Below are 18,478 nucleotides of genomic sequence, written 5' to 3'. Positions count from 1 at the left end.
CCCATTAATCTTGCTCTAACTAGTCTATACATTAAAATCGACTATCCTTATCTCACGTTTTTATAATTTGATTATGATAAATATAACAAAACAAAATGGTTTGATTTTGGATAGCCAATTTATTTGTGTCGTCTTTTGGTACATATAATCTTAATGACTAAGACATAGTTACAAATTTACGTCAAGTATATGCTTTGTATTCCATTTAAACAAGATTTGGCTCCTTTACTACACTCAACAAAGTTTTATTTTTTACTTTTCCCATGCACGTTGTTGTAAAGAGTAAAAGATAATCTGCCAAGGAAACTCACCTCGCTAAGTTATTGCCGCTTTATATAATGGAACATTTCCGTCTCCATGCCAAGTGCCAGCCAAAACCATAGAGCAATCAGCTTTTAGCCTCCCAAATGTCTCACGAAATCGTCCCCGTTGATCCCACCGATGTTTTTGTTGATATGGATCCCATCTTCCCCGAAGATTCGCCAACCATCCGCCAGTCCACGAGATCCGTCACTTCTCAGGAACAATTTGTGTGGGTACCCTATGACAGCGAGAAGCTTCCCGAGACGTTAGCCTCAGGGATTCAAAGGTTTCTTCGTGTAGCTAACTTGGTTGAGTCTGAAGAACCTCGTATTGCTTATCTTTGTGAGTTCACTCTCGTATTCCCTAATGTTTTTAGGTCAATTTGTTACTATTTTTGAATCTTCTCTTTTTTTTTTTCTTTCTTGGCGCTTTCTTGTTAAAAGACTCATAATTTCCATATGTCGCAGGCCGTTTCTATACGTTTGAGGTAGCTCACCGAATTGACGCTAGTTCCACTGGAAGAGGTGTACGACAATTCAAAACTTCTCTTCTTCGAAGGCTTGAGAAGGCAAGTCATCCAATATAGTTGAACAGGATACAGATTCTAGCTAGTTTCTGATGCCTATGATTTTTGATCGATCGTATAAATATTGACGTGGACTAGTTTCCGGATAATTAATTAAATTTCTAAACATCATCTGTTTAATTATTTTGTTGTTTATCTTCATTGTTTCCTTGTAGGACGACGAGTTAACTACGAGAATAAGAAAGGATAGGAATGATATTAGAGAACTCAAACGTGTTTATGATTCTTACTTGGCATACATTATCACACATGGTGCATCATTCGATTTGGATAATAATAGGTATCGTCCATCTTTCTTTCTTTTTAATCTACTAATAACTATTGCTAGTTTTAGTTCAACCTCAGCGAGCCAACATTATTAACCTATATATGGAAATTTATCTTACTAGTCAGCGAGAGAAATTGATAAACGCACGCAGAATTGCTTCTGTTTTGTATGAAGTTCTCAAGGCAAACGACAAAAGTGGCGCTTACGCACCACCCCCAGAAAGTATACTATTAAACCGGGATGAGGAGACTGGTGAACTACTTGACATGGTCATCTCAATAGAGGACACCCACAAGAGAAATTTAGATGGGACCTTTGTCGACGAAAAAGCCGAGTTGATAGTTGAGAAGTGCAAAGCCCTGGAGGATGAGAGCCAAACTCACTTGTGTCAAGGCGATCATGACTCCATCCAGTCAAACCATCTCGCCCAAACTGACATAGATACTATCCACAAAGAGGTAACAACACATTTGATGCGATGTTGACAATTTATTTATTTTGTAATAGTAGCTTTCTAAGCATATTACCTAACTATTTTTGATAATTTTTGGGGTTTGTTAGGAAGTTCAAATAAAGGAAGACAGAAGGTTTGCAGATGGGTCAATGAAGGGCGATGTCAGACCGAGTTCCGCAGTTCCATCTCTGCTTTACAAAGATAAATATCTTGAGACACAAGAAAAGTTGAACAAGGTGGAGAAGAAGATTGAGGAGATGGAGTTGAAACTCAAGGATGTCGACTTCTGGACTAACGTGATGCAAAACATGTTTCCAGACCAAGTACCTCCGTCCATGAGAGCGAACCAAATGGAAAACAACAAACAACAATAATCCCATAAACAAAGCCAATAAAAAAAATTATTTTCTATCTTGTTTTTATTTATTTTAATGTTTGTAAGACAACAAATATTAAAATTCAGTTTTAAAATATGTTTCGGATATTCATATAATTTACGAACTTTAATTCTGTTTACCAATTGCATGAGAGCTTATATAAGTTGATTGGAAAAAAGTGGTGGTGGACACATTGAGTGTTTGAGTGACATTAGTATATATTTCGAATAGGAATTTTGAATAACCGGAACAACAACACACTCTTGGTCTTGGATGAACTCATTAGCCATCAGGTTTGGAGCTTTGAAGTTTTACTTGGGGGTTTTTAGATCGTAGTTGTCGCCTTGTCGGTGATTTACTGATTAGCGATATGCCATATTTTATTTTTTGGGCCTGTGAGTGCATTCACAATTTATTGTTTTGGGCCTAGTCGCATTCACTGTTAATTGTTTTTGGTTATAATTATCATCTAGACAAATAACAAAACTAGACACAGTTTATTACTTTTTCCGTGTAATTAAACAATCGCAAAAGTCTCCTAATGACTTTTCTTTTGCTGAATTCACGTGTTTTTTCTTGTAGATCCAATTGATATTTCTAAGTTAACATTAAAAAAGTACTCACCGGAAATCTGAATCGTATAATTTTCTGAAAACTGGATAACCCATGTAATATTGTTTATAAATGTTTTGCATAGGTTAGCGATAGTGACTACATAAAGGCTCTATTTTAATTTGATTGTAAATAAAGGAGTATACTTTCAAAGTTAAAACTAATTAATTCGCGTGATGAATAATAAACGTGTCACACAGCTCACAACATAAAAAGTCAAACCTATTGATTATACATATTTTGCGAAGTTATCGCTGCTACCTAATTTTCAATTATAAATGGCTTGGAATCATTTGTTCACCAATATGTAGTAGCAAAAGAGACACAATACTTGCGTTATTACGTTAATTAGATCTAATGATTGATTGTCCCACGCTTTGTTAAACAGATCGCGTGGCTTCGCAGCCTTCGCTTATAACGTAGGTCATCAATGACATATCACATATTGACATGGCTTAATTAACTATTCAATCGGTATTTTTGACTTCAATAAGTATTGATAGAAAAATCTAATGATTTAGTGGATAACGTGAATATTTTCTTTACAAGTTGGGGTTTTCTTTAAACAATACAGTTTTAATATACAGTTTTTTTTTTCTAGTATTATTTTTATCTCGATCTCATATTTCGTATTCACTCCCTTACGTAAGTTATAATTTCACATACCGTCGATAATAAATTCACAGAACGTACACTATGTTTAGTGAGCGTCTCGCTATGGTTAGGAAGGTGCTGACCAGATGAGAGGTAAATGAGATCCTGAAACAATATTAAGATTGTGATGGTTTCATTTGAAAACAAATATGGGAGTTGTTCTCTCGAAGGGTTGATAATTCTCTAAAAGAAAGAAGGAAAAAAAAACCATGCAACTAGTCAAAAACACTGTACGTAGTTTACGTGTCCCATTGGAGATTTATAAATCTATGCTTAATAATAAAAATGGTATAAAAGTGTGATTTACGTGTTCCACTAGATTTTTTCATCCTCAGGGTTTAAGATTGTGATGAGTGACTCAGCGCGAGACACATATGCATCACAAATTCACAACTCAAGACAGCTTGTTGACGTAGAGAGCACACGACCACCAAATTAAATGTTAATTATAATTACTATTATATTCCTCTTCATTAAAAAAACAAAAAATAAAACCTTTTGTGAGAGAATGTAAAACGTAGACCACAAAAAAGCTCAATCCAAAACGAAAAGAAATGATTGGTCAGCAGACAGCAACTATCAGATAACCAAATGGAGATCTATCGATATCGAAAAATAAATCAAGTTGGGATCAATGTGGACGGTGAGCAATGTTCCAGCGTAGGCTAAAACAACGAAATTTTTTTAATTAACTGTCTCTTTTCGGCATGATTTTCAAACCTTTGGAGTCTTTTCAAATCTTATACAGTACATTCTAATAAGAACAATATAACATTTAATGCGCATAATCAACGGAGACAAGCAAGTCTATTACTCAAAGATCACGTTTTTGAAAATTACTGATGTATTTTCTTAATAAATAGATAGTAACATATTATATATAACATTTTTTTTTTGGTTCCCAGCAAAGTGTAGATAGTATATAACTTTACGACACTTTTTTGTTTTAATTTATTTTGTAAGATAGTAGAGCAGTCGACAAAGCCAAATCTGGACCGCATATATATAGTCGTACAGATTGAGTGTTAAGCTCATTACCTTTTAAGGGAAGTCTTCTTTTTGGTTTCAGCTGGGTTCCAGTTTCATTTCTATAAGAAGATATCTCTTNTTTTTTTTTTTTTTTTTTTTTTTTTTTTTCCAAGGAAGAAGAAAGTTTAGATTTTACAATTAGAATCTGTTTTGCGTTTTAATCCGTGTTTATAAGAACAGAACAGAAACAGAGCAAGAAACAGAAAAAAAAAAAAAAAAAAAAAAAAAAANCAGAGCAAGAAACTAAAAAAAAAAACAGAGTTTAAGACAGAGAAGTCTCTCATGGATGTATATACTTTCAATGTTTCTTTATCTCTGTGTAAAGATGTTGCCGGAATCGCAGGTAATCTCTATATTTTTATTCACTGCTTTTTTTCTTTTTCTTTTCTTTTCATGGGTAAAATTTAATTTGGGGAATATTCAGTTTTTAAATTCCATTTAATTTTTTTTAATATATAAAATATGTAAGCTAATTAGTTTATTTATATATATATATATTTTTTTTTTGTCAAAGATGTAAGCTAATTAGTATGTAAGTAGATGTGGCGTAGGTTTCATTCCATGAATATTCAGTAGATTTGTTTAGCCATTTTTGGTCTGCACCTTTCTATTTCTAGGCACTGAAACAACGTTAATAAGTAACAAAATGTTGTCTCTGATCAATTTTCTCGGTGAATTCAAGAACTCTGATTCTGTTATTCTGAAGAAACAGAACTGATGCAATTTATTAACAAGAACATAAACTTTTCCTATCTGTTAATATCACTTATCACTGTTTCATTTTTCTTCCATGTTTCAGGCAACATATTTGCATTTGGGCTATTCGTTTCACCAATGTGAGTTCCTCTTTTTCACTTACTAAACTTGCTCCTTGGTTGTAAACTTGTAATTAAACATAAGTTTTATGGACTTCAGTCACTAATATCTATCTTTTTTTTCTTTTTCTCAGGCCAACGTTTAGGAGAATCATGAGGAACAAATCTACCGAGCAATTCTCGGGTTTACCATACATTTACGCTCTCGTAAACTGCTTGATCTGCCTTTGGTATGGCACACCTTTCATATCACACAGCAATACTATGCTTATGACTGTGAATTCTGTTGGAGCCACTTTTCAGCTTTGCTACATTATCCTCTTCATCATGCACACAGACAAGAAGAACAAGGTTTCTTTTGATTGCCTGACCTTGTATGCTCTTTGCCAAAAAAAAAAAAATCGTGTTTCTTTAGTAACTCTAGCTAATCAACATTTTTGATCATGGCAGATGAGGATGCTTGGTTTGCTTTTTGTGGTGTTTGCTGTGGTTGGATTGATTGTATCTGGAAGTTTGCAGATACCTGACCAGCTCACACGATGGTACTTTGTCGGGTTCTTGAGCTGCGGTTCTCTTGTCTCGATGTCTGCCTCACCTTTGTTTGTTATCGTAAGTTTCCCAAAAAAAAAATGTCAACAAATCATTTCAAAATGTGCATCTAAGTTCTTGATTGCCTGACATGTCTGCTCTTTGCAGAACCTAGTGATTCGGACTAAGAGCGTTGAGTTTATGCCTTTTTATCTCTCTCTATCGACTTTCTTGATGAGTGCTTCCTTCTTACTTTACGGGTTATTCAACTGGGACGCCTTTGTTTATGTAAGTTGTTACTCTACCATAATTGCTATTGCAATCTGTGTTTTCCTCATTTTGGAGTACTAACAAAACTTGTTTCTTTTTTTTCTCAACTCAGATACCAAATGGAATAGGAACTATTCTTGGTATAGTGCAGCTGGCTTTGTACTGTTACTACCACAGGAATTCTACAGCAGAAGAAACAAAAGAGCCTCTGATTGTTTCTTATGTGTGAAATTAGCACAAAGATGCAAATCTACTGTGGCGAAAAAAAACACCTCAGGAAATGTGGTGACATCAAGATTTATTTGTTGTTATTGTTGTTGTCTACTTTGTGTAGCTTCTTGTAACCATATCTACCGCGGCTTTCCTTCTCTCATGGCGTGAAGATGTTTATCCTCTCGGCTTCTGGTCATGATCCAAGGATGGAGATTTTTTTTCCAGTTTTGATGACTCTAAATTGCTGAAGATTATCCGAAGACAAATGACAGATTCACTACTGTGGTTTTATTTGTTTGTGTGATGAAAGTCTACGGTGGGGTCGATTTGAAGAAATTCTTATTTGTTTGTTCATAAGATTTTGTTTCTTTAAGATGTAAATCTTTGGTATGGGTTGATTTGAAGAACGAATGTCCATATATTGTTTGTTTGGTGAATATTATTCCATTTCATAAGAACTCTGCTTTCTTTGTCACACCAAGCAATCAAAAATACAAATACACAAATTTGCATGTATTTGTAGCAAATCGTTTGTTCATATAAGATTAAGCTACTCTTTGTCCCTCTAAGCAATCAAGAACACAAAAAAAAAAGGAAAGATGTTTTTGCATCTTCATCACATAGGACAATGTTTTCAGAAGCATAGTTTTCCACATTCTCAGAATTTGACCTTTCACAGCGGTTTTAACTTGTGATACACAAAACTTCAAGAAAATTCCTTGCAGAGAGAACCATTGTCAGAGCAAATCTCTCAGAGTTGTTCTTACCATAGAACTCTGTTTTACCTACAAAACAACAATGGAAAGAACTAAGTTATAACAGAAAAATAAACATTCTAATATGTTGTTGAGTATATAGATAAGGAGCAAACTAACACTCACTTGTTCTTGAAGTTGAGGATGATGACGCGGAAGGCCACGTTCATCATACAATATAAGGCCGCTAAACCGTGGCAATTCACATTTCTCACCCATCAGTATCGGTCGCTGCCAAACCGGATCAACCGCGTTAAGACTCCTTTCTTTAGCCGCAGGCAATGGAGGCGGCCTTAGCGTTTCCATCTCCATCCACTTGGCTCCGGAGCTCCAACAAAACGAACCCATCAACGTTCTCTTCACTTTACTCCACTTACATTTCCTATTTTCCTCCATAGCTCTCGATACAAACGCTGCTTCAAACGCCCACTCCGCGTCTGCTACTTGCTTCCCCCGAGAATTGCGGTTGAGAAACGCTGCGACTATGCAGAGTAAAGTTACTGCAGCCGCTGTTCCGACCAAGATCACAACTGCTTCTTGTGTTGTTAGCTTCAGTTTGTCCTCCAACTCCCACAAGGCTTCCATTGTTTGTTAAATTTGGGGGTCTTTTTTAGGGGTCTCTCTAGTGAGAGCAGCAAAGTATATAGGTGAAAATGGTGAGCTTCATGTGAATACCACCGTTATAGATTTATTCATCTCATTATGATATATTATAACCCATCAATCAAAACTTTCGTCTCTCTTACCTTGACGATTCATTGTGTTTTGAGTATTGATGTCATTGTGGTATTAAATTCATCCGTTGGTAGTCTCGTAACGGAAACTAAACAAATTTATTGCTGCCTAAAGAAAAATTAAATACTAACATTTGTCATTGTAGTCGTATGATTGTAAGGCTGTGTAAACCTTACGTATCGTTTTTAAATGAGAGCGTCAATTTAGCTTAGAAAATGAATTTAGCGTCAACAAGGTAGAGAATCTAGAGATAGTCAAATTTAGATTGAAAATATTTTTTTGACGATTTAAAGGTTAATTAAATGATTTGTAGCATGATTAATGAGTATATATCTTATGGGAATCTTATATTCACGGTATAGCTAGTGGGGACAAAAGGTGTTTATGATGACATCACGAGCCACACAACGCTGTCTATTCATGTTCTTGTTGGTGTGTGGACCTATGGACCCGTCATGGTGGCATGGTGCCACCAATTAAAGACGAAGTGGAGTAAACTGAAAAAGCCGAAATAATTGGGTAAAATGACAAAAAGATAAATATTACTGAGAAATACTGTAAATATGAAAATATCAAGGACTAGTTATGAAAATAACTATTATTAAGCAAACCTCCGCTTTATCAATTTCCGGCGAATTGGAAAATTTGACGGTTTTTGATTTCTCTAGAGCAAATCGGAGTTGTTACAGTTGAGGGAACGTCGAAGCTGATCGATCCTCAATTTGATGAAACAAGGCGTTATCTAAGGAACCCTAATTTACTTTCTCCGGTGCGAGAGCTTGTTCTGTTCGTCGTCGAAGGTCAGTGCGTGATTCTGAGTTTGTAAGCCTTTTTCGTTCTCGAATTTGTTGCTGACTATTATTAAACAAACACCGTGCCAGGAATTGAGATTATAGTTTTGAAACGATTCTAAGATCATAACTGGTTAAACGTTTAAGGTAATGTCTGGAAGAAACCGTGGACCTCCTCCACCTCCTTCGATGAATGGTGGGTCTTACAGTGGCTTACAAGCTCCGGTTCACCAACAACCGCCTTTCGTTAGAGGCTTAGGAGGAGGAGGAGGACCAGTGCCACCTCCGCCTCATCCTTCTATGATTGATGATGGTAGGGAAGCTCCACAGTTTAGGGTTGATGCAAGAGGTCTTCCTCCACAGTTTTCAATCATGGAGGATCGTCTCGCTGCTCAGAACCAAGATGTTCAGGGGTTACTTGCTGATAACCAGACTGTGGCTGCTATTCATGTGGCGCTGAATCAGGAACTTGAAGTTGCTCAGCATGAGTTGCAGAGAATTATGCATTACATTGATTCATTGAGAGCTGAGGAAGAGATCATGATGAGGGAGATGTATGATAAATCTATGCGGTCCGAGATGGAACTGCGTGAAGTTGATGCTATGCGAGCTGAGATTCAGAAGATTCGGGTGGATATTAAAGAGTTGACTTCTGGTAGGCAAGAACTCAACAGCCAGGTTCATGTGATGACTCAAGATTTGGCTAGACTTACATCAGATTTGCAGCAGATACCAACACTAACTGCTGAAATTGAGAACACAAAGCAAGAGTTGCAAAGAGCAAGGTTAGAGACCAGTCTCGTTTTTAAGATTTCCCTTTGTTCATATTGATGTTAATATGTTAAATGCTGTGGTTTCTGTTTTGTAGAGCGGCTATTGATTATGAGAAGAAAGGGTATGCGGAAAATTACGAGCACGGCAAGATCATGGAGCATAAATTAGTTGCAATGGCTCGGGAACTGGAGAAGCTTCGAGCAGAGATTGCTAACTCAGAGTCGAGGGCTCATGCAACTGGCCCTGTTGGGAATCCTGGTATGATCATCTTGAATAATCACAAACATTTTTGTAATAGGTGAAGATAATTATAAGCAATATACAGTGAAACTACAGTTGAATGTATGTGCCGATGTTAAGCAAAAACATGTTTTTTTTTTATCAGGTGGAGTTGCTTATGGTGGTGGCTATGGAAATCCTGAGGCTGGGTATCCTGTGAATCCTTATCAACCCAACTATGTCATGAATCCAGTAAGTTATAAAGTTACAGCTTTTATCTATTTCCCGTGGGGATCTCTTTTGTTAGTTTTTACTAAGAAGACAGTTTTTATTTTTCCTGTGCTATAGTAGATCAGTAGATGATATGTCTGAACTCACTATAGTTCTGTCTAGACAGTTTAAGTTTGAACTTTGAATCTTGGACATGAACCGGAACTTCAGTAGCCAAATAGTACAGCCTAAGGTTCGAACAAGTCAATCTAGTGTAAAGAGTAAAGAGAACTGGATCAATAGATTTATTAGAAGAATCTCGAGTCAACAATAGTCGATGAAACCTGTGACATATAATATGTAACTGAACAACAACTATCTTCAGATATCTCATGGTATTGTAGTTTTATTGTACACATCTAAAGCAATGCGCTCATATGATGATTGACAATGATGGTTCAGGCACAAGCAGGCGTTGTTGGCTATTATCCTCCTCCTTACGGACCGCAGGCTGCGTGGGCTGGTGGCTACGATCCGCAGCAACACCAGCAGCAGCCACAAGGACAACAAGGACATCAGTGAAAAATTCGTCCATTTTCCCAGCAAATCTCGTGAAATTACTTTTTGTAAGTTTACTCTGATTATTGGGGATGATGATGCATATAATTTGCAAATTTTTTTTTTGGGTAAGGGACCGGGCGACTAAAGCCACCCGTTATTTATTCAAGAAGTATAAAAATTACAAAAGAACGTCTCGTGACTTAGCGTGACCAAGAAGATCAGCCTGAAACAGAGACTCAAAAAAATTTGCATATAATTTGCAAATGATTATGAAACAAGCAGCATAAATACAGCGTTGATAATTAAGAAAAAAACATGAAAGCCCAATAGTTTTATAAAAAGAATAAGCCCATTAACATCTTAAATAGGCCGAATTAAAACAACAATTGGCGGGTAACTCTAAAATTTTTATTTTTCGGTTTGGGTGAAACGAAAAGAAAAGAAGAAAATAAACGAAATTTTAAAAATGAGAAACAGATTTTAGAAATTTGGCGCACAGAAAACAAATTGGCGGGCAAATCTCAGTTTTCGTTTTGCCTTTAATTTCTCCGAGATCTAACGACTGGTTCATTCAATCATTCAGACACACACACACAGATCTGAAACTAGAAGCTATGGATGCTGGTCAGTATCAAGATCTGCCTCCTCTCAAAAGATACAGACTGATGCAACGAGATCTCGAAGCTGCGCAACAGAACCAACCAGACGCGAAGTCGTTGCAGTTGCCGGCCAAGAAGAGGAAGCAAACTCGAGTCGACTACGACGAAGACACCGAGAACTCTAACCCTACCTACCGTTGTCTTCCGGCGAAGAAAAGGATCTGGGCGGTTGATCCTGATCTGCTCTCGGGTAACCCATTTTCATCTTTTGATCTGAATATAGAGTATAAGCCTTCTGTTGAGGAGAGTTCAATAGAGAAAAAGTCAACTCTAGTGGTTGAATCGAGTCTAGAGGTAGAAGAAGATGATGATAAAGAGAATCCTCTAGGGAATGTAAAAGTGTTGGATCTAGAACTAGAAGATAGAGAAGAAGTAGAAGATGAAGATGGGATTATGTGTTCTGTATGTCAAAGTACAGATGGTGATCCAACAAATCCAATTGTGTTCTGTGATGGTTGTGATTTGATGGTTCATGCTTCCTGTTATGGGAATCCTCTTGTTAAGGCTATACCAGAAGGTGATTGGTTTTGTAGAATGTGTATGTCTTCGAAGAAGAATCCAGTCTCTTGCTGTTTGTGTACAACTAAAGGTGGAGCGATGAAACCTACGAATGATGGTCGATGGGCTCACATCACTTGCGCGTTGTTTGTGCCTGAGGTTTATTTTGAGGATCCTGAAGGAAGGGAAGGGATTTGTTGCAGTGAGATACCGAGTAAGAGATGGAAAGATAGGTGTTATCTGTGTAAGGATAGGCGCGGGTGTGTTATTGAGTGTTCGGAGATGAGATGTCAGTTGGCTTTTCATGTTACTTGTGGGTTGAAGGAGGATCTTTGTATTGAGTATCGTGAAGGCAAGAAGACTTGTGGTATTGTTGTTGGTTTCTGCAATGAGCATACCAAACTATGGGAAAGGGTAAGATTACTATCAATTTTTCTACTGTTTTTTTTTCTTGTCTGTTTAGTTGTTGTGTCTGTTTACTATCAGTTTTTGAATTTGATGATAAGTATTTGTTTGTCAGCAACAGGAAAGTGGGAAGTACAGGATTGTTGCTAGAGATGAAGATAAAAAGTAGGAGAAAGCTCGAGGACCATGACCACCATGCGTTTGCTTGCAACTCTGAAGCTTCCACTCATGTGATTTTAATTGTTTTTTTTTTCTCTTTGATTTTCATTGTTATCTGATAAGTAAGAGTAGCTCTGGTGCTAAATGCTGTCAAGTTTGTGACTTTCTGAAAAAGCTATGTTATGTTTAATCTTTTGGTCAATCTTATTCCACTCCTGTTGTATTTTTAAAGTTTTCAACCAAGTAGTTTTTCAAAGAGGAGTCTAGGCCTTGATTCTCTTGTTCGAAAATAAAATACTTGTCTTCTCTGAAAATCAAATCTTTTGTAATTTCTCTTGAAATCAATAATAACAGTATAGCACCAACCAAAAAAGGAAAAGAATATACAACATTACTAATCCACCAGAAACTCCTCTGACGACTTTAGAGTAAAGAAATGGTTTCTTTGGTTTACCCTTAAACCGATAGCCTAATCGGAACCTCTCTCAATACACGTAATCAGAAACAAAACTCTCCGACCATCAGAACTGAAACAACAAACCAACCAGATTGTCTAAGCTATCGTATAAGTTCATTGCAGGTCGAATTTTAGGGTTCAAGAAACCTGTAATCTTACATTTTTCAAGAAAATCTTGCATCAAAAACATCACTTGTGATCCACAAAACGGGGAAAATCACAGAAATCGAACAGAAGCAGAAGAAGAAGAAGAAGAGATCGATCTGAGGAAATTTTGGGGGAAAAAAAAATTTGGACCACTTCTCGATTTGTGCGTGTCATCCTTGCGCAGGGGCCATGCTAATCTTCTCTGTATCGTTCCAATTTTATCGGATGTCCCCGAAGGGACAATCACTTACACTACTCTAACCTTATTTAAACACTGCTATCTCTCCTCAGCTACGCGATGTGGGATAAATTACATAGTCTTTAGTATTAAATGGGCCTGTCTGCCTCTCTTCATGGGCCTTTTTCTTTCTATATATATATAATAAACACAGAGCTTTTTTATATATATAAAAGCTTAAATTCAATTTTCAAATATAATCGTCGGAAAAAAAACAATGACCGTTTTGATTCTACGTATAGAGATTCAATGTCTGTCGGAACTTTAAGGTTGCTCTCACGAAACCCAGATTTATCCTCAGCTATAATAAAGCCTCCGTCTGCATCAGCTGCTTTATTATATTCGACAGTTTCTGGACAAATCGAAGAACACCCGAAGAGATACGAGTACCACAATGTTGCTACATGTATCGCCGCGTTGCAACGGTGTGCGCAGCGCAACGATTACGTTTCCGGCGAACAGATCCACGGTTTCATGGTTAGGAAAGGGTTTCTCGAAGATTCGCCACGAGCCGTCACGAGCCTCGTCAACATGTATGCCAAGTGTGGTCTTATGCGGCGTGCGGTGACGGTCTTTGGCGGATCTGAACGCGATGTGTTTGGTTACAACGCTTTGATTTCTGGGTTTGTGGTGAATGGGTTTCCTTTGGATGCGATGGAGATGTATAGAGAAATGAGAGCTAATGGGATTTTGCCTGATAAGTATACCTTTCCTAGTTTGCTTAAAGGATGCGATGCTATGGAGGTTTATGATGTTAAGAAGCTTCATGGTTTCGCGTTTAAACTTGGGTTTGATTCTGATTGTTACGTTGGGAGTGGATTGGTTACTTCTTATTCGAAGTTCAAGTCAGTGGAAGATGCTCAGAAAGTGTTCGACGAATTGCCTGAGAGAGATGACAGTGTGCTTTGGAATGCGTTGGTCAATGGGTATTCACAGATTTTTAGATTTGAGGATGCTTTGATAGTGTTTAGTAAAATGCGTGAAGAAGGTGTAGGCCTAAGTAGGCATACGATTACAAGCGTCTTATCTGGTTTTACTGTGTCAGGGGATCTTGACAACGGTAGGTCAATCCATGGTCTTGCGGTGAAAACGGGTTCTGATTCTGATATTGTTGTCTCAAATGCGTTGATTGATATGTATGGAAAGAGTAAGCGGCTAGAAGAGGCAATTAGTATATTTGAAGCAATGGAGGAGAGAGATATATTTACTTGGAACTCTGTTTTATGTGTTCATGACTACTCTGGTGATCATGATCGAACCTTGCATCTTTTCAAAAGGATGCTATGTTCTGGATTCCGACCTGATATTGTAACATTGACAACTGTTCTGCCCACTTGCGGTCGTCTAGCTGCACTGAAGCAGGGCAGAGAGATTCATGGCTACATGATCGTCAATGGACTTCTAAACCGTAATTCCAATACTGAATTCATACATAACTCTTTGATGGATATGTACGTGAAATGCGGGGATTTGAGGGATGCTCGGAAGGTTTTCGACTCGATGAGGGTTAAAGACTCTGCTTCTTGGAATATCATGATCAATGGTTATGGTGTCCAGAGCTGCGGTGAGTTAGCTTTGCATATGTTTTCCTGCATGTGCAGAGCCGGTTTTAAACCCGATGAAATCACATTCGTTGGGTTGCTACAAGCGTGTAGCCACTCAGGTTTTGTGAACGAAGGGAGAAGATTTTTGGCTCAGATGGAGACGGTATATAACATTCTCCCAACAAGTGATCACTACGCTTGTGTAATAGATATGCTTGGCCGTGCAGACAAGCTAAAGGAAGCATATGAGTTAGCAATATCAATACCCGTTTGCGATAATCCTGTAGTCTGGAGGTCAATACTGTCATCTTGTCGTCTTCACGGGAACAATGATCTCGCACTATTGGCAGGAAAGCGGCTAAGTGAGCTCGAGCCAGAGCATTGTGGTGGTTATGTATTAATGTCTAATATTCTTGTGGAAGCTGGGAAGTACGAGGAAGTGTTGGACGTTAGAGACACAATGAGACAGCAGAATGTGAAGAAGACACCAGGTTGCAGCTGGATTGCGCTCAAGAACGATGTTCACACCTTCTTTACCGGCGATCGGACTCACCCAGAATTGAAATCTGTCCACGCTTGGTTAAACCTATTGATTTCTCATATGCATGGTAATGAGTCAATGATGCTCGACCACTTGTTTGTGTAGACGTCAGATATTTTTGTAACCATCGAGTATAATTTACTATTTATGTTCTGTGAAAGACAATAGTTTACGGACTATAAAAATCTAATCAACCACATCTTGGGACCTGTAAATTCTTTGGCCATTCCTCTGTGTTATTAGCCAAGAGGCCAATTTGGATTAACATTGATTTATTTTTTAGTCCTTTATTCTTCAAAGGCCAAAATCTTAAATCTTTTCCAACAATAAAACACATGGAAGATCCAAGCTTTACCGGAGCAGTTTCCAAGAGCACATTAGGCTTCAGCCGAGACATATGGTGGGGTTAAAACTGAACCATTTTTATTACAATCTCAAATGTGTTCAAATCAGGCTTCGATCGAATAATACTTACATTACATAACAACTAATGAGAGGAGTTCTGGCAATAGCCAACAGCGCCAATGTGCTAAATGAGTAAATTCTAAGACATGCCATACCCAACTGCGCCCATGTTCCGGCGTGCTGCTACTGCAACCGCGGCAGCTCCAGCAGGACCGAATTGGGATTGTGCCTGCAACAGCTTAGCATCAATACCCACCTTGTGCTGTGATTGGACATAAGGGTTTGGGTTCAGCTCAGCTGGCTTCACGGAGTTGCATTGGGAGGGGACAAACTGCGGTTTTGGTTGAGAAGCAGCAGCTGTACCACCGTGCTTCTCTTGGTTCATGGAGTTAGGATGGAAGAAATAGTTAGGAGATACCGTCTGTGGAGGGAGTACCGTGCTTCTGTAATATGATGTCCTTGCATCATAGGACGACTCTTTGAGGTTTCTGTCATTTTCATAAGTTACAGATGATTCCACAACACGGCCTGGTCTACCTGTTAGACATATAGAAGGCGCTTGACTTTGAGAACAATACTGTGCATCAATTTGTGATATTAACTAAGGTGGAAGGTTGCTACAATTTTTCTGCCCCAGAGAAAAAGTCGAATACTTTCAGAAATTATAACTTGGGTAATTACCTGATGGTACTCTTGGTGGAGGCCCTAAAGGTTTAGTTGAATATGCTGAAGTTGATGGAACTATTCCATTTCTTGGAGGCTCGAAAGGAACGCGTCGAGTGTCTGATGCATTCAAACTGGGTTGAGCGTTGGAGTTTACTGCACTGGAGTGAACTGAAGATCTACGAAGATGAAGAGGTAAATATTAATCACAACTGCCATACAGAATCAACAGAGACATATATTCTGTAAAATTGTTATGAATGGATGAGAAAACATACCGTGGAAGTGAAGTATGCTTCCTCTCTGGAGGTATGACTGGCCCACTTTTGCCACTATTTTCCTCTAGGTACGCAAATTGTTTCCTCAAGTGACCGATGGCACTGCAATTGAAAATACAATCAATCAGCGAAAATGAATAACGACAGAGTGTAGTGTTATTTTGCTACGAAAGGAAGACATGACTATGTTTAAAAGAGGAAGAAGTAATAACCTAGGATATAGAAAACTTGAGCTTTCAGAGTTCATATAATCCTTGAGCAGCTGCGGATGGTATTCTAGTATCTCCTTGTATATTAGTTCTCTGATGTCATCCTTTGTCAACCTTCGTCTTTCAAACTCAAATTCCATCTTCGAGATCGGCTGACAAGAAGGCTCTCTTTCAACCTTAGCAAGACACTTAAAGTAAGGATCAGCCAGCGCCTGTCAAAGAACATTACAGTGTTAAAACCACCAATTTAAGGAGCTGAAATATGAACAGCTTACTGCACTAAAAGGAAGTCAGTTGTTCTAATATAAAGGGATGAAAGAATCTATTAACAAGAGAAATGACAGAACACGCACCTCTGCAGCAGTCGGCCTATCCTTTGGATCAAAAGCCAGCAGTCTTTGCAAAAGGCGCAATGCTAAAGGATCAGCATTAGGAAATTTTTGCGAAAAGGGGACAAGATTTTTCTTCCTCATTTCGTTCAAATATTTTCTAGCCTTTTCATTTCGAACCTGCATTAGAGACAATATTATTAGTTATGCATGTCTCCTCCCCGCAAAAGTAAAAAGAATTTGGTAATGTGGAAGCAGAAGGAACATACTCCAGCAATGGTCTCTGATTTTGGTGTGCCAAGAAGATCGGTAATTAAGTCTAACTGATGGACGACACTTTTTCCAGGAAACAAAGGTTTCCCTGTTAATACCTCAGCAAAGATGCAGCCAATGCTCCAAATGTCAATTGCTGGAGTGTACTGCCAAAGTTAAGAAACTGCATATCAGAATATTGAGCGAACAATTCTGAAACAAGTGCCTAGGCTGCCCTATGGTTTTTCAATTTCCGGGAGAGTTCAAATCCTCCCTGAGCAAAAATTATGTCCATATGCGGGTTCATTCTACCCAATAGGGCACAAGTCTAACTTGCAGAGTACTAGACATATATCTAACACTCTCTACCACACAGATTTCTACACCAAACCTATAACTTAACAATCACAGAGAAATAGAGAAGAATTACAACTACCTTAGAACAGAATGATCCACAGAGCTCAGGTGCCCTGTACCATCTTGTGGCAACATAATCCTGGAACAAAGAGAAGAAAATTCAAAAAACACTGGAGAGAGAATACCAGAACTGAATAAAGAGTTGGCAACAAAATGTGTAAGATAAGGGTGCATACCGTCCAAAAGACTGTTGTAGGTGTATCATTAAACGCCACTCTTGCTAGTCCAAAGTCACAGACTTTCAACTTGCAGTTTGCATTGGCCAAGATGTTCTTCGGTTTAAGATCACGATGGTAAACATTAGCTGCGAATCCAGACAGAATCCAGTTAACAACAGAGTTTACCAATCACCGCAAAATCTAAGTGAGGGAAAAAGAAAAAGTAAGTTTTTTTCTCACCTGTATGCATGTACTTCAAAGCACGAAGCATCTGATAAAGAAAAAACTGATGGTGCTCACGAGTCAAGTCATCATTAGCTTTGATGACTTGGTGAAGATCAGATTCCATAAGCTCAAACACAACATATATATCTTTGAACTCTCTTTTGGAAGGCGGCAACATGATGCTTTTGATTTCAACGATATCAGGGTGTCTCAAGAGCCTAAGAAGCTTAACCTCACGGAGGATACGGAGAGCATCAGAGACATGTTCAAAGACATCATTAATCTTCTTAATAGCAACTTTCTCTCCAGTATGTGTATCAATAGCAGCACAAACAACTCCATAGCTTCCTTTCCCAATAACTTCAAGAATCCTATAACGGTTAGCATCACCATACTCTGTGAAAAACTCCACCTCCTTCATGTTCTGTACAAATTAGTCCCAAAGAAAAAAAAAAGAATCGTAAGATCTCTGATGAATCACATTCACTAAAAAGGGTACTCAGATTCAACAAAGAAAGCTATATAAGAAACGAACCTTCTTCTCCTGACCTTGTTGCATCATCCTCTTCCGAAAGATTGAATTTTTTTTTTTGTAATTTTCTCAGGCAACCAAACCAAACAACACCAAGTATAGATAGATAGAAAGATGAACAAAGCTTTAAACACCAGAAGGAACCAATACCGCTCAACAACCCTTATCGTCTTCTCCCCTCAAAAAAAAAAAAAAATCAAAATCAAAA

At 38.0% G+C, this 18,478-nt stretch overlaps 6 protein-coding genes and 1 pseudogene across 8 annotated transcripts; 5 read left to right on the top strand and 2 right to left on the bottom strand.

Moving 5' to 3' along the window:
- On the top strand, window positions 279-2,126 carry LOC104779430. Its single transcript, XM_010503798.2, has 5 exons — window positions 279-645; window positions 771-871; window positions 1,045-1,169; window positions 1,279-1,615; window positions 1,719-2,126. Exons 1-5 carry the CDS (start codon window positions 408-410, stop codon window positions 1,983-1,985), a joined length of 1,068 nt encoding a protein of 355 aa, XP_010502100.1. The 5' UTR covers window positions 279-407; the 3' UTR covers window positions 1,986-2,126.
- Window positions 4,506-6,584, top strand: LOC104779417 (bidirectional sugar transporter SWEET2). The gene is made up of 6 exons (XM_010503773.1): window positions 4,506-4,626; window positions 5,083-5,119; window positions 5,233-5,449; window positions 5,549-5,707; window positions 5,795-5,914; window positions 6,009-6,584. Exons 1-6 carry the CDS (start codon window positions 4,566-4,568, stop codon window positions 6,123-6,125), a joined length of 711 nt encoding a protein of 236 aa, XP_010502075.1. The 5' UTR covers window positions 4,506-4,565; the 3' UTR covers window positions 6,126-6,584.
- Window positions 6,557-7,577, bottom strand: LOC104779422. Its single transcript, XM_010503786.2, has 2 exons — window positions 6,991-7,577; window positions 6,557-6,894 (listed from the first exon to the last, which is right to left on the bottom strand). Exons 1-2 carry the CDS (start codon window positions 7,447-7,449, stop codon window positions 6,847-6,849), a joined length of 507 nt encoding a protein of 168 aa, XP_010502088.1. The 5' UTR covers window positions 7,450-7,577; the 3' UTR covers window positions 6,557-6,846.
- Window positions 8,234-10,311, top strand: LOC104779402 (protein FLX-like 1). Of its 2 annotated transcripts, none has more exons than XM_010503754.2 (5): window positions 8,234-8,399; window positions 8,481-9,175; window positions 9,259-9,422; window positions 9,550-9,635; window positions 10,056-10,311. In XM_010503754.2, exons 2-5 carry the CDS (start codon window positions 8,541-8,543, stop codon window positions 10,173-10,175), a joined length of 1,005 nt encoding a protein of 334 aa, XP_010502056.1. In that variant the 5' UTR covers window positions 8,234-8,399; window positions 8,481-8,540; the 3' UTR covers window positions 10,176-10,311. The 2 variants fall into 2 exon arrangements, with proteins under 2 accessions (XP_010502056.1, XP_010502064.1); XM_010503762.2 differs by having other exon boundaries at window positions 8,538-9,175; window positions 10,056-10,239.
- LOC104779401 (protein Jade-1-like) lies at window positions 10,692-12,106 on the top strand. Of its 2 annotated transcripts, none has more exons than XM_010503750.2 (2): window positions 10,692-11,725; window positions 11,838-12,106. In XM_010503750.2, exons 1-2 carry the CDS (start codon window positions 10,769-10,771, stop codon window positions 11,883-11,885), a joined length of 1,005 nt encoding a protein of 334 aa, XP_010502052.1. In that variant the 5' UTR covers window positions 10,692-10,768; the 3' UTR covers window positions 11,886-12,106. The 2 variants fall into 2 exon arrangements, with proteins under 2 accessions (XP_010502052.1, XP_010502051.1); XM_010503749.2 differs by having other exon boundaries at window positions 10,701-11,725; window positions 11,832-12,106.
- Window positions 12,916-15,084, top strand: LOC104779400 (annotated as a pseudogene).
- On the bottom strand, window positions 15,206-18,472 carry LOC104779399 (mitogen-activated protein kinase 19-like). The gene is made up of 10 exons (XM_010503746.1): window positions 18,274-18,472; window positions 17,754-18,162; window positions 17,532-17,659; window positions 17,375-17,434; window positions 16,956-17,105; window positions 16,711-16,866; window positions 16,361-16,569; window positions 16,149-16,250; window positions 15,889-16,049; window positions 15,206-15,744 (listed from the first exon to the last, which is right to left on the bottom strand). The coding sequence occupies exons 1-10, from the start codon at window positions 18,298-18,300 to the stop codon at window positions 15,347-15,349; spliced, it is 1,800 nt and encodes a 599-aa protein (XP_010502048.1). The 5' UTR covers window positions 18,301-18,472; the 3' UTR covers window positions 15,206-15,346.

This window comes from Camelina sativa, chromosome 1 (genome assembly GCF_000633955.1).
Source record: "Camelina sativa cultivar DH55 chromosome 1, Cs, whole genome shotgun sequence".
In the NCBI taxonomy this organism is placed as follows: domain Eukaryota; kingdom Viridiplantae; phylum Streptophyta; class Magnoliopsida; order Brassicales; family Brassicaceae; genus Camelina; species Camelina sativa.
Note: the sequence above shows the minus strand (reverse complement) of the source record. Positions and strands in the feature narration are given on the sequence as shown.